At 34.9% G+C, this 15658-nt stretch overlaps 1 protein-coding gene across 3 annotated transcripts in view; it reads left to right on the forward strand.

The window, feature by feature from the left end:
• Positions 1–15316, forward strand: part of PCNX4 (pecanex 4) — a 44076-nt gene extending 28760 nt beyond the window's left edge. Inside the window, exons 9-11 of one of the 3 annotated variants that reach the window (XM_072838792.1) lie at positions 1144–2177; positions 2568–2754; positions 14722–15316. In XM_072838792.1, the coding sequence (XP_072694893.1) occupies positions 1144–2177; positions 2568–2754; positions 14722–14742 (1242 nt within the window). In that variant the 3' untranslated portion in view covers positions 14743–15316. Of the gene's footprint in view, positions 1–1143; positions 2178–2567; positions 2755–4649; positions 11232–11260; positions 12772–14721 lie in introns of those variants that run through there. The other 2 variants (XM_072838791.1, XM_072838790.1) reach the window with 2 other exon arrangements.
• Positions 15317–15658: the final 342 nt, after the last annotated feature.

Consider the following 15658-nt stretch of genomic DNA (forward strand, 5'->3'; position numbering starts at 1 on the left):
AACAGTGACCTGGTTCATCCTCTTCAAGTGATTCCTTGTAGAGAAGTAACAAAAATGTGTTTAAAATTCACATAAAAACACATTCAGGGGTCCTGGGTGACGCAGGTTGGGCATCAGAGTTGGTTTTGGCTCATGTCATGATCTTGGGATCATGCGATTGAGCCCCACATTGGGCTCCACACTGGGTGCAGAGTCTACTTGGTACTGTCTCCTCTCCCTTTACTCCTCCCTCCCTTCAAATGAATGGATACATCTTTAAAAAGGAAATAAATAAGGGGATCCCTGGGTGGCTCAGCGGTTTACTGCCTGCCTTCAGCGCAGGGCGTAATCCTGGAGTTCCGGGATCGGGTCCTGCGTCAGACTCCCTGCATGGAGCCTGCTTCTCCCTCTGCCTGTGTCTCTGCCTCTCTCTCTTTCTCTCATAAATAAATAAATAAGGTCTTTTAAAAAAATAAAAAGGAAATAAGTAAAAAGGAAATAAAAACATATTCATAATATTCATTCTGTCAGCATATATTTGCTGCATACCTGTTGTGTGCCAAGTACTGGTTAGGCACTGCAGGTATAGTAATATCCAAAAGAGAGCTGCTTTATGGAGTTTACATTATAGTTAGATGAGACAGACAGTAACCAAATACATAAATCTATATGATGATGATGATGATGATGTTATAATTAAAAACTGGAACAGGAAAATGAGTAAATCATTGTGGCATATCCATACAGTAGAATAATGCTTTCATATAAAGTAGGATAAAAAACTACTGTATATGCTATATAATTCCAATTTTACCTCTTACCCTCCAAAAAAATTTTATATTAAAAAGTTTTTTGTAAGTGTGATTTGACCTTGACTATACATATAGTCATTCAAAATTGCAGTCATAGTCAATTAAATTGTTTTGGTAATTTCTAGTGGCATTCTATAATTTCTTTTAAAATAGCATTTTTCATCTGTATGCAGCATCAAGTGTGTTTAAGTGGCAATAAGTTTGAGTAAAGGTATAGTTCTTGAGTTAAATAAATTTTTTTGCATTTTCTATATTTTAATTATAATCCAATATGTGGGCACATAGAAAAGTAGTTGCTTTTCTCTGTGTAATAAGTGATCATAAACTGAAGTACTTTTTATTTCCTGTTTAGGGGTTAGAATTGCAAGAGACGTCCTGTCATACTGCTGAAGCTCAAAGAGTTGATGAAGTTTTTCAAAGTGCCTTTGAACAAGAATCTTCAAGAATATGTTCTATTAATGAACACTTTGGAAATGTCTTGACACCTTGTACTGTTTTGCCAGTAAAACTCTATTCTGATGCCAGGAATGTTCTATCTGGCATAATCGATTCTCATGACAATTTAAAAGAATTTAATGGTGACCTTATTAAAGTACTTGTGTGGATACTTGTTCAGTACTGCTCCAGAAGACCCAACGTGCAGAAGGTTGTTCACGAAATGGAAAATAAAGGGAAAGCATCCCCAATAATCCTGCCTGCTTTGACTGCTTCACCACAAACCCAATCCCCAGAAGACACAGATAGTTTAAATTCAGAAATTTTGGATGACTGGTCTGATGATAATATTTTTGGCGATGAGCCAACTATCAAAAAAGGAAAAGAAAAAGATCAATTAAAGGTTGTACCAGGTATAAATTTGCCTATTCCAGGATCACTAGAAGCACAGGAGGTTGGCGATCATTTTTTAGGCACAGTTCCTGAAAGCAGTCTTTACAAGTCAGTTATATTGGGATACCCTGTGGTTGACAAAGGAAAACCAAAAGATATGGCATATATCCCTCTCCTGGAGTTCAGTTGTTCTCATTCTCACTTGTTAAGCTTACCTGAAGAGTGGACATCTAATTGTTTGCCTAATTCCAAAATGAGGGAGATGAGCTCATTATTTCCAGAAGAGTGGTATCAATTTGTTTTAAGGCAGTTGGAATGTTTTCATTCAGAAGAAAATGCCTCAAATGTACTGGAAGAAATTGCAAAGGACAAAGTTTTAAAAGACTTTTATGTTCATGCAGTAATGACTTGTTATTTTAGCTTTTTTGGAGTAGATAATATGGTTCCCAGTCCTGGTCATTTATTGAGAGTTTACAGTGGTGTTTTGCCTTGGTCTCTTGCCTTGGATTGGCTCACAGAAAAGCCAGAACTGTTCCAACTAGCACTGAAAGCTTTCAGGTAATTCGTTTTGATTATATATAAATTACTGGTAGAAAATACTGATTTTTTAAAAAATAACCTAGAAGGAGATACTTCATTTCTAACTTTCAAAAATAATCACTTTCCTAAAAATGGGGAAAAAGATGCTTAGCGATTATATCAGGAGTACATTTTAATTTCTACTTCTTTTTATTTTGTTTATGTGGAGAACCTGTTTTTCATATGACTTAATGGATTTCTTCACTTTCACTTCACTCTATCATTCTCCTTGATCTTTTTATCTAAAATATGTGTGATTTCAGTGCAGAGTCTTAAAAATATTGATTGAACAAAATCTATTTCACCTATAAGGTTGATTTTATAAATTTTATTAAAAATTCTAAAATTCTTTGTTTCTCCATTTTTAAGGTATACTCTGAAATTAATGATTGATAAAGCAAGTTTAGGTTCAATAGAAGACTTTAAAGAGCTGACTAACTGCCTTGAAGAATATGAAACTGACTGGTACATTGGTTTGGTATCTGATGAAAAGTGGAAGGAAGCAGTTTTACAAGAAAAACCATACTTGTTTTCTCTGGGATATGACCCTAATATGGTAAGGCTAAAAATGTGTTTTTAAACATTTTTGTATATTAACCTTAAATAACAGAAATCAGTTATAAAGTATTTGAACTAGTTGATAGAGATACAACATTCTGGGTATGGATATATTAATTATCTTGTTAAGGCATTTGCAACCGTGACTTTATGGCCAACATAGTACAATCCTAGAATGACTATTTACTTTTGGAAACGTAATGTGAGCCAATTAAAAATGTGTAGCCATTGTGTAATAACTGACCTATAAGATAGCCAAGTAAACTTAATTTCTTAAATTGCTATAACATATTTGACTACATGGATTATATTCCTGTGCCAAATTTGAGTCATGACTTATCATTTTGGACTTGACTCCTAGAAGAAAAATTAATTTATAAGTGGCAGAGTATTCCTTTTGCTGACTTCTCTGTTTTATTTTTTTTCTATTTTTTTTCTATGTTTTATTTGAAGCAACTCTGACCTGTGAAAAATCAGAGACTCCGGGAGTTTTTGTTTTTGTTTTTTTTTAGATTTTATTTATTTAATTCATGAGACACACAGAGAGAGAGAGAGGCAGAGACACAGGCAGAGGGAGAAGCAGGCTTCATGCAGGGAACCTGATGTGGGACATGATCCTGCGACTCCAGGATCACGCCCTGGGCCGAAGGCAGGCACTAAACCACTGAGCCACCCAGGATCCCCAGGAGTTTCTTTTTTTTTAAAGAAATTAGTGGCTCTTCTCATTACATTTAAAATGTCATCAAGTGTGCACAATGTGATTCAGTGTTATAAGCTCATTATAGGTTTCATATCTGGTATTGCAGCTTGAGGAGCTCCACAGATGTGCTCTTCATCAAAAATAATGAAAGTTATTTTTTTTTAAGGTTTTATTTATTTCAGGTAGTGAGAGAGAGAAAAAGAACAAGCAGTGGGGAGAGGGAGAAGTAGGCTCCCCACTGAGCAGGGAGCCTGACATGGAGCTTGATCTCAGGACCCTGAGATCACAACCTGAGCTGAAGGCAGACACTTAACGGACTGAGCCACCCAGGCACCCAAAAGTTATTTTTAAAAAACAACCATTTAAAGACTTGGAATGGTCCTCAGGGCATATGCAAATGAAGAAACATTTATTCAAGAGTTTCAACTAAAACCCAGTAAGAAGAGTGAGGGACTGCAGTATTTGAACCAAGACCCATTCCTTCCCAACTTGAGACAGAAATTCCACCCAGACTGATATGAACAAGAAGAGTTCCCTCTCACTTCAGCTCCTATCTAGTTGGAGGACTGTTTTCCTGGGAGAGTCAGGGCTTCGGTGTTTCTTATCTTAGCTGCCTGTTGTGATGTTAGATTCTGAGCATGTATAGTTAAGAGGTGAGAATTCCTTTTTGGCTACCCCATCACTTTGGGTGGAGACTTTACCCTGTATTTGGTGCCACTGAGAATAATGGGGCCCTGGCCACTCTTACCTCCTTGGAAGGTGGAGTTTCCACACTGGGAGAGGCAAGCCAAGAAGGCCTGAGATTACTGCTCCCCTTCTACCTCCTAAAGCAGAGGTGTCTCTCAGAGAGAAGCATGCCATTGTCTCATCCCCAGATACAGAGCTCTGGCTCAGAGATTTTGCCCAGTGGGAGAAGCAGACCATTGAAAAAGAGAACTCTAAATTTCTCCCACAGGAAATTAGTTTATTTGCAGCAGTATGTATACATTGACACCTAAGATGCTCTCAAAAACAATGGAGCTTATGGTAAAAAGTAATTAAGGGGCTACGGGTAAATTTGTTAGAGACATAAACTAAACTTTAGGCTGAATAGGTAAATAGATCCAGGGAAAGAATCCATAGAGAAGAGCCCTCCTGGGGTCAAAAGTGTCCATGTTTAATTGGATCAGTCTATAAAACAATTTACTTCCCAGGTCATTGTTGAAAACAAAGCAACCACCTGGCAATCATTGGAGCTTAGCAGTTGAATGTGAGCAATTATAGATGAAGAGAGCCCTGCTAAAACCACTGCCATCTCATCGTAATTGTGGACATTCACAAGGCTGCAGTCCCTGAGGAACTACATCAAAGGCTTCATACTTGTTGGGAAGGTTAGGGATTAATTTCACTAAAGTCATCCAGCCACTTACTAAACTAACAAGCAAATAAATAACAAGCCCTAGGGTAAGGGGCGGCGGGGGGTGGGGGGGGGTGGGCAAGGATCAATGCTCAGAATTGCAGTGGTGTTACATAAAATATCCAGTATTCAACACGAATTATAAGACATAAGAAACAGGAAAGTCAGACCCATGCACCAGGGAGGGGATATTGCCTATGAGTGACTAAGATGTCAGATTTAACAAAGATTCCAAAGTAGCCAGTATAAAAATGTTCAAAGGGCTGAAAGAAACCATACTTAAAGAAGAAAATAAAGTAGGCAACAAAGTGGATATAGAAGGAAAGTACCTCAATAATAAGGCTATATATGACAGCCCTCTGCCAGCTTCATACTCAGTGGTGAAAAGCTGAAAGCCTCTCCTCTAAGATTAGGAATAAGATAAGAATACCCACTCTTGCATAGTATCAGAAGTCCTGCCCCAGCAATTAGGCAAGAAAAAGAAATAAAGTCATCCAGTTTGGAAAGGAAGAAGTAAAAGTGTCACTGTTTGCAGATGACATGATATTATGTATAGGAAGTCCTAAGTACTCTACTAAAAAACTTAGAAATAATAAGCAAATTTAGTAAAGTTGCAGGATACAAAATCAATATACAAAAATCATTGTGTTTCTATACATTAATAGCAGGCTATCAGAAAGGGAAGCTAAAACAAGTTACAATTGCATCAAAAAAATAAAATGCCTTGGCGTAAATTTAACCAAGGAAGTGAAAGACCTGTACATTGAAAACTAGAATACATTAAAGAAATTTAAGAAGACACAAATAAATGGAAAGATGGATTAGAAGAATTAGTACTATTAAAATGTGCATACTACCCAAAGCAGTCTACAGATTCATTGCAATCCCTATCAAAATTCCAGTGGCACTTTTCACAGAAATAGAACAGACAATCCAAAATTTGTATGGAGACACAAAAGACCCCAAATACCCAAAGCAATCCTGAGAAAGACCAAAGCTGAAAGCATCATTCTTCCTGATTTCAGTGCATTTTTGTGTCTATATCACATAGAAAGGTGTATTTGCCAATAATTGCAGAATGGAAGTCAGTGGAAACAAAGCTATACTAAGCAAAAGAAATTATTCCAGATGGTAACTTGAATCCATAGGAATAAAAGAAAACCAGAAATAATAAATAAAAAGTTAATGTAGCAAAAGCAATAAATATACACTTGTTTTCTTCTCGGTTTCTTTAAAAGATGTAAAATAATTATAACAATCTACTATTGGGTTTGTAACATTAAAGATGTAATATGTATAACAATACCACAAAAAGTGGCAAAAGGAGAATAGAACTATACAGGATTATTTTTTATATATCTCACCAAAATTAGTATAAACTAATGCTGATTCTAATAAGTTATTCATGGCAAGCCCTAGAGCAACCACTGAGGAAATAGTTTTAAGTGAAAAAATCAGGGCAAAAAAAAAAGAAAAAAGAAAAAGAAAAAATCAGGGCAGCCGGGGGTGGCTCAGCGGTTTAGCACCACCTTCAGCCCAGGGCCTGATGCTGGAGTCCCGGGATCAAGTCCCAAGTCAGGCTCCCTGCATGGAGCCTGCTTCTCCCTCTGCCTGTGTCTCTGCCTCTCTCTCTGTGTGTCTCAAATAAATAAATAAATAAATAAATAAATAAATAAATAAATAAATAAATAAATTCTTTAAAAAAATCATTAAAGAAATTAAACTTCTGCATTAGAGGATATTCACTTAAGGCAAAAGAAAGCCGTAAAGGAGGAATAGAGGGATAAAGATGAGATTAGAAGACAAAAGGAAAATGACAGACTTAAATCCAGCTATATCAATAGTAACTAACATTAAAAGATTAAACAGTTGAAAGAGATTGTCAGACTGGATAAAAAAAAAAAAAAAAACGTAAGTAAAAAGGTGAAAAAGATATATCAGGCAAGCAGCAACAAGAAAACTGAAGTATCTAGACTATTGTCAGAAGATAATAAACTTTAAGAAGGGTACATGATGTAACGAGCTCTGGGTTTTACACGCAACTGATAAATTATTGAACACATCTGAAACTAAGGGTGTACTATATATTGGCTGATTGAATTTAAGTTAAATAAAGAATAAAATAATAGACTTTGAAACAAAAAAAAAAAATGTTACTAGAGAATAAGAGGGACATTTTATAGTGATAAAAGTGTCAGTCCAGGTCAGTGGAGCTAACAATCATCAAAATCTATGAGGCAAAATTGACAGAAATAAAGAGAGAAATAGAAAATTCAATAATAATTTAAGATTTCAAAACCCTACTTTCAGTCATGGATAGAACAAGTAGGCAGATCAGCAGAAAAATATTTGAACAACGCTATAAACCTGTAACAGCAGACAAACATCTATTTAATATTCCACCTAAAAACAGTAGAATATGCATTTTTCTGAAGTGTACATGGAACAATCTCCAGGATAAATCATATACTAAGACATAAAATACATTTCAAAGGATTGAAATACTACAAAGCTTATCCTCTGACCAAAAGAAAATGAAAAATCAGTAAGAGGAAGAAATTTAGGAAACTTACAGATATATGGAAATCACAACATGTGCCAAGTCACCAGTGGTCAAAGAAAAAATTAGAATATACCAAGAGATAAATGACAATGAAGAGGACACAGTATACCAAAACCTGTAAGAGGCAATTAAAGCAGTCTTTAGAACAAAATTTGTAGCTTTAAAATGCCTATTTAAAAAGAAGAAAGATTTCAAATCAATGCCTTAACTTTCTACCTTATAACACTTCTGGAAAAAGAAGAGGAAACTAAAAGCATACAGAAGAAAAATTAATAAAGATAAGAAAGGTGATTATGAAATACAAAAAAAAGGGAACATTACTACTGACCTTATGAGAATAAAAATGATGATCAAGGAATACTGTGAACACTGGTATGCCAATGAATTATATAACTTAGATGAAATGTACATATTCCTACAAATACAAACTACTGAAACTGATTCAAGAAGAAGTAATCTGAACAGACCTATAACAAGTAATAATCAAAATACTAACCGTAAAGAAAATCTGAGAACTAGATGGCTTTGTTACATAGTTCTACCAAATATTTTAAAGAATAGTACCAGTTCTTCAAAAACTCTTCCAAAAAAATAGAAGAAAAAGGAGCACTTACCAACATTCTATGAAGCCTGCATTACCCTGATACCAAAAGCATTAAAGACATTAAAATGTCTTTAATGTCACATAAAGACAAGGAGAGAAAACTACAGACTAATATCTCTTATCAATATGGTTGTAAAAATCTGTAACATAATAGCAAACTGAATCCACTAACATATAAACAGAATGAGACACCATGACAAAGTGATATTTATCCCAGGAATGTGGGGTTGTTTTAACATCCAAAAATCAATTACTGTAATATACCATATCAATTGAATAAAAAAAAAAAAAACTGTGTAGTCATATCAGTAGATACAGAAAAAGCATTAGACAAAATCCAATACCTTTCATACTAAAAACACTTAAATTAGGAATAGAAAGGAGCTTACTCAATTTGATAAAGATATCTATGAAAAACCCACAGTTAACATTCATACTTACTGATGAAAAGCTGAATGCTTTCCTTAAGATCAGTAATAAGACAAGGATTTTATTCATCATTTTTATTAAACATTATACTAGAGATTCTAGCCAAAGTAATAAAGCAGGGAAAAAAATACTCAGATTGGAAAGGAAGAAGTAAAGTTATCTCTATTCACAGATAACATGATCTTGCATATAGAAAATCTAAGGAATTCTCTAAAAAACTTAAAACTAATCAGTTCAGCATGGTTACAGGTTACAAGATAAACATACAAAAATCTGTTGTATTTGCATACACTAGGAATGAACAATCCAAAAATGAAGTTAAAACAATTCTACTTAATAGCATCAAAAAGAATAAAATACTTAGGAAGAAATTTAACAAGAAAAGCACAAAACTTATTCTCTGAAAACTATAAAATGTTGGAAGAAATAAAGATTTAATAAAATGGAAAAACAACCCATGTTCATGGTTCAAAATGATATGATGGCAATACTCCCCATTTGATTCACAGATTTGGTACAGTCCCTATCAGAATCTCAGCTGGCCTTTTTGTGAAATTGTCAAGCTGATTTTAAAATTCATAGGAATTTCAAACATGTTCAACAAGTGGTATTGAGACAGCCACATTCAAAGAATGTCATTGGACTCTGTAGTAGTTTCCAGAGCTGCTGCAACAAATTACTGCAAACTGAGTGGCTTGAAACAACAAAAATTTATTCTCTTACAATTCTGGACGTCAAAAACCTGAAATCAAGATGCCAACAGGGCCACACTCTGTCCAGAGATATTAGGGAAGAATCTTGCTTCTTCCAGCTGCTGGTGACCTCTCACATTCCTTGGCTTGTGTCAGCATAACTCTAATCACTGCTTCTGTCTTCACATGGATGCCTTTTCTATAGACCCCATGTCAGTTCTCCCATCCCTTTCTAAGGGTATCAACCACTGGATTTAAGGTGACCTAAATTCAGAATGATCTTAACTCAAGATTCTTAATTACATGAGCAAAGACATAGCCCAAATAAAATTTACAGCTATCATTAGTACTGGGATATGTCTTCTTTAAGATACAGTATTCAGCCAACTGCAGACCCTTACTTCATACTATATTCAAAAATGAACTCAAAGACCTAAATATAAGAGCTAACACTATAAAAATCTTAGAAGAGAACATAGGAGTAGATCTTTATATCTCAAATATGGCCGTGGATTCTGAGATACAACACCAAAAGCATGAAAACAAAACAAAAATAGATAAATAGGACTTCATCAAGAGTAAAAAAAACCTTTGTGCTTTAAAAGATACAATCAGAGGCACCTGGGTGGCTCAGTAGGGTAAGCATCTGCCTTTGGCTCAGGTCATGATCTCAGGATCCTGGGAATGAGCCCCACATCAGGCTTCTTGTTTGGTGAGGAGCCTGCTTCTCCATCTCCCTCTGCCTGCCACTCCCCCTGCTTGTGCTCTCTCTCTGTCAAGTAAATAAATAAAATCTTAAAAAAAAATACAATCAAGAAAGCGAAAAGACAACTCACAGAAAGGGAAAAATATTTGCATATATCTGAGAAGGAACTTGTTACTAGAATATTCTAAGAACTCTTAAAACTCAATAATAAAAGGGCATTTTTATTTAAAATATGAGCAAAGGATCTCTATAGATATCTATTCAAAGGAGATCTACAAATGGGCAAAAATAAGCCCATGAAAAGATGTTGAACATCATTTGGTATAAGAGAAATGCAAACCAAAACCACAATGATATATCACTTCATATAGGACATACTATGATGGCTGGAATTAAAAAAGCAGATAAGTATTGGTGAGGATATGGAGAATTAGAACCCTAATATAGTGCTGGCAGAAATGTAAAATGATACAACCATTTTACATTTTGGCAGTTTCTTAAATGATTAAACTTAGAGTTACCATATGACTCAATAATAGAACTCAATAATTCTGTTCCTAAGTACACATACACCCAAGAGGAATGAAAGCATAGTTCCACATAGAAACTTGTACATCAATGTTTATAGTAGCATTATTCATAACTGACAAAAGGTGGAAAAAGTCCAAGTATCCATCAACTATGAATCCATAAGAAATTGTGTTTTATCCATACAATGGAATATTAGTCCACCATAAAAAGAAATGAAATACTGATATATGCTGCATGAATGAGGCTTGAAAACATTATGCTAAGGTAAAGAAGCCAGTCACAAAAGACCACATTTTTTATTATTCCATTCATATGAAAAGGCAAAACTATAGAGATGGAAAGTACATTAGTGGTTGCTTCTGACTGAGAGAATAAAGGGATAGGAGGGTAATTGCTAAAGAGTACAGGGTTTCTTTTTTGAGGTCATGAAAATGTTCTAAATTGTAGAGATATTTATATATATTTGAGTATACTAAAAATATTGAGTTATACACTTTACATGAGTAAATGGTATAGAATGTGAATTATATCTCAATAACACTGTTTTTAAAAAGAGTCTATTGTGTAATTATCCACTGACTAGTATTTATGACTGACTTATCTCTGTTGAAGCCGGATGGGATGAAGGAATAGAGAAGGAAAGGAAAGAGAAGTGCTGAGATTTTGCTGTTTGGGTTATTGAATGAATGTCATTTCAAGCTTATTCAGAGAGCTACCAAATAGAGGTGATTCTTGATTATGAAGACAAGTAACTTGTGTGTACATTTTAATACACTATTTTCTGTTTAAATTTGCCTAACCACAATGGAATTTTTCTCTGAGTTTATAAATAAAATATAAAGGCTTGAATGTAATCTCTTTATCCCCCTTTTATACTTCAAAGGGAGTTTACACTGGGAGAGTACTTACTCTTCAAGAAATGTTGGTCCAAGTTGGGAAGTTAAATGCTGAAGCTGTTAGAGGTCAGTGGGCCAATCTTTCATGGGAATTGCTTTATGCCACAAACGATGATGAGGAACGATATAGTATACAAGCTCATCCACTACTTTTAAGAAACCTTACGGTACAAGCAGCTGATCCTCCCTTGGGATATCCAATTTATTCTTCAAAACCTCTCCACATACACTTGTATTAGAGCCCATTTTGACTTGTAAGTGTATTATCCTCAATTGAGATGTTTTTATTTTTTCATTCTAGAAGAGTAACAATGTTATTCCTTATAATTTCACTGAACTTCTCTTTTTCCTCCTACAAGTCAGATGCCTGGGAAAAGCAATCTGTGTAAAGTTGATTCTCTTAGCTATCTTAATGATTAAAAAAGCAAACAAACTTTGTCTAACATAAAAGTTAGAACTAGTTGGCCAATATTTGTGCCCTATGAACTGTAGTAGACTTTAGCAAATATGAAACATTTGTATAAGATTATGTAATGAGTTTCTTAATGTTTTCTTAAATATGTGATAGGTGACTTGCCTTACAGAAGTCAACAACAATGTTGACTTTTACTAGAAGATATACACACATATCAGTGTTTTCATGTAATGATAATGGGTCCTATTGAAAGTTGCATAATGTGTATATATTTATTCGAAATATTAAATTTTATAGTATTTTCAAACTGCTGTTTTAACGTTTAACATGGTCTGAGTGTCTTCATATGATCTATTCATTTTCTTTTCATATGCTTCAATTCATAAACCTTAAAAGCTTTTAATAAAACATCTTCCAATAAAATATTTTCCTTCCTTTCCCAGTATCCTTTTGATATATGTGAAAGGAAACGGGTTTACCTTGTTCATCAGAATTAAGTGTTTGGGTACAACATAATGAGTGACTGCTAGAGACCATTCTGTAGATGTGACTTCTTAAGAATTTCTTCTCAATTAAATATACTGTTTCTGGAGAATTACTTGACCCACTAGGACTAGTGGTTACTAGTGTCTTAGGTATCTAAAGGTAGAAAGAAAAATTTTCATAATACGAACAGAATTTTCATTCTTTTGCTGCTTATAGGTACAGAGGTTGATGGTTGCATGAGGAAGTGGGTAGGGGAGGATGAAATGGGTGAAGATCAAAATGTACAAACTTCCAGTTATAAATAAGTCATGGAGAGGCATGATACTATAGTTAATAATGCCATATCACTCGCCTGAAAGTTGCTAAGAGTATATCTTAAAAGTTCTCATCACAAAAAAAAAAAATTTATAACTCTGTATGGTGACAGATGTTAACTAGACTTACTGTGGTGATCATTTCAGAATAATATATACAAATATTCAATCATTATATATACCTAAAACTAATGTTATCTGTCAGTGATATTTCAATTTTTAAAAAATAGTAAGCATTTTCTAAATTCCATGTCCATTGTAGCCAATAAAAAATATTAAGCTATGGCTGCTTCCTGGTGCCTGGTGATTCAGTTGGTTAAGCATCCGACTCTTGATTTTGGCCACACACCACTAAAACTCAACCAAAATTTAAAAAGATGAAATAGACAATCCCAATATCTTATAACCATTAAATAAGTTGAATTTTTGGGATCCCTGGGTGGCGCAGCGGTTTAGCGCCTGCCTTTGGCCCAGGGTGCGATCCTGGAGACCCGGGATCGAATCCCACATCGGGCTCCCGGTGCATGGAGCCTGTTTCTCCCTCTGCCTGTGTCTCTGCCTCTCTCGCTCTCTCTGTGTGACTATCATAAATAAATAAAAATTTAAAAAAAAAAAAAGAAAGATTTAAAAAAAAAAATAAGTTGAATTTTTAATTTAAAATCTCCTGAAAAAGAATAATCCAGACTCAGATGCTCTTCTTTTAGATTCAGCCATATTGTTGCATGTATCAATAGATCATTTTTCTTGCTAATACTCCATTGTATGGAATAATCCACAATATGTTTATTTCATTCATCTGTTGATGGACATTTGGGTTTTTTTACAGTTTGGCACTATTATGTAAAAGCTGTTATGAACATTCATTTGCAAGTGTTTGTATGGGCATATGTTTTCATTTCTCTTGGGAAAATACCTAGATCTAGAATGGCTGAATCATATGGTAGGTATATTTTTAACTTTTAAGAAATTGCCAAACTTTTTCAAATCAGTTGTACCATTTTACATTCCCACCAGCATTATCTGTATATAAACTATGATTTCATGTATAAACCCTAGAAAATGCAAACAAATCTATAGTGACAGAAAGTACATCATTGGTCACCTGGGGTGGGATAGGCAGGGGCAGCAATTACAAAGGGGCACAAAAGAACTCTGGAGGCTGAGGGATATGTTTGCTCTCTTTATTGTGCTAATAATAGTTTCACAAGTGTGGCCTATATGTCAAAACATTTCAAATTGTATGTTTTAAATATGTGGAGCCATAGTACATCAATTATACTTCAATTATACTTCAGTAGAGGTGTTAAAAATAATAGGTTATTTATTTACTTAATAAGATATGTTTATTTCGCCCCTGAATAACTGATTGTGCCTGAGGTCTGATGTGACTTACTGCAGCACCCAGTAGTCAGCAGACTAAGCCTGAAGCCATAGCTTCTGCTGGTGACTCTTCTAACCGGCTCACCAGTTGTCACCTTGCACAACCCCATCTCTGCCTCATTTTCAGCATTGATAGAATGAACACATCATTTCCTTCCTATTTCAAAGGGCCAGTCGAGATGATTAGGAAATGAGAGGTCAGAGCAAAATAATAAACTTCTAAATGTATGTGAACAGTTGGTTTCATAGCTCTTGACTATCTTTGACAAAAAGCTGCCTTTCCATCTTGGACTGCTCACAAAAAAGACCGAGGAGAGAGGGTTTATAACACAGAAAGGTACATAATTGTATATGTCATAGAAAAATGCCATACAGATGAATTTGTAAAGATCATTTTGTTTATGCCTCTTCTACTCTTCATTGGCTGGAGTAATTGAGCAAACCGAACCATTTGTTCCTTCATCCTCATACTATGCTTTGAGTTTTCATTCATAACATTCTGGAAGACTGGCATACTCTCAACAAACCCTAAACATTGGTGACCATAATGACAAGGTTTTGGAGATTTAATGACAGAACTGACCTGGATAACAGTCTCTTGAAACCTTCGTCTAAATTCCACCCTTTCGAGGCTCAGTGCAAATTACTTTCTCCACAAAGGATTTCCACACTTCTAACTGCCCCGGAGGGGTTTCCATAGCATAGTGATTATCATGTTCACCTTGCACTATTCTATATTCAAATCTCTCCCTTTTCTTAATTATTTGTGCTTATAGTACCATGCCATGTGACAATGTTATTTTGTAGCATTCTAGAATTTTTCCAACAATTCATTTTTTTTTTTTAACCTCAGGTGTGGTGTATTCAATCATAATGCCCGTTTTCATCACTGGTTGTGCAAGAGCCCTCTTGTATATTATATTTTATCCCCATACTGTACCCTCATTCATTGCCTTCCTCATCCTGAGTTACCATTTTAATAAATCTAATGTATATCTTTTTATTGTATGTTTTCTTATAAAATGAGCACTACCTTCCATGCACGTAAATTTAAGTGCATGTAAACAGAATTGTGTTATGGCTCATCATTTATGTCCTCTACTCATTGCCACTCTCTTAGGATATAAGCATGTTGCCATGTGTTCATTTATTCCATTGCTGCTGTACCCCATGGTATACCTCTGTCACTTCCCCCTTTTGTTAAGGATAGCCATCCGAGTGGCCTTGAACTTACCCAACTATTCTAGTTATTTTATGTATATTGACTATAGCTAAACTATTAACTGCTTATAAAAAAGAAACATTTTTCTTCTCTACATCCCTCTTGATGGTAGGTGGTCAAGGAATATTTGCTGATTTTCTGTTGTACTTATGTATGTTTTCTACTGTAAAGGGGTAAACATTAAAGTAAAACTCATAATAAAAAAGTAAAATTAATAATAACTAAAGAGTTGCCAATGGAGTTTACCTGAGTTGAATTTAATCCTAGCTTTACCTTTTACTAGCTCTGTGACTTTGGGAAAGTAATACCTACTTGCTTTGAGCATCTCTTTCTTCCTCTATAAAGGTGGATAATACCACACATACCTTAGTGGGCTGTTAGGAATAAATGAATTATCTCATACAAAGCACCTCAACAGCAAACACCATAGGACAGATGTCTAATAATGGGTGCTATGAGCCCTACCCACTGCTTCAAATTATAGTCACTTGCACCTGTCAGCTGAGAGTGTAAGTACCTTAGAGGCAGGTCCACTTCAGCTACATCTTTATATCTGCTCATTATCCCA

This window comes from Canis lupus, chromosome 9, assembly GCF_048164855.1.
Source record: "Canis lupus baileyi chromosome 9, mCanLup2.hap1, whole genome shotgun sequence".
Classification (NCBI taxonomy): Eukaryota; Metazoa; Chordata; class Mammalia; order Carnivora; family Canidae; genus Canis; species Canis lupus.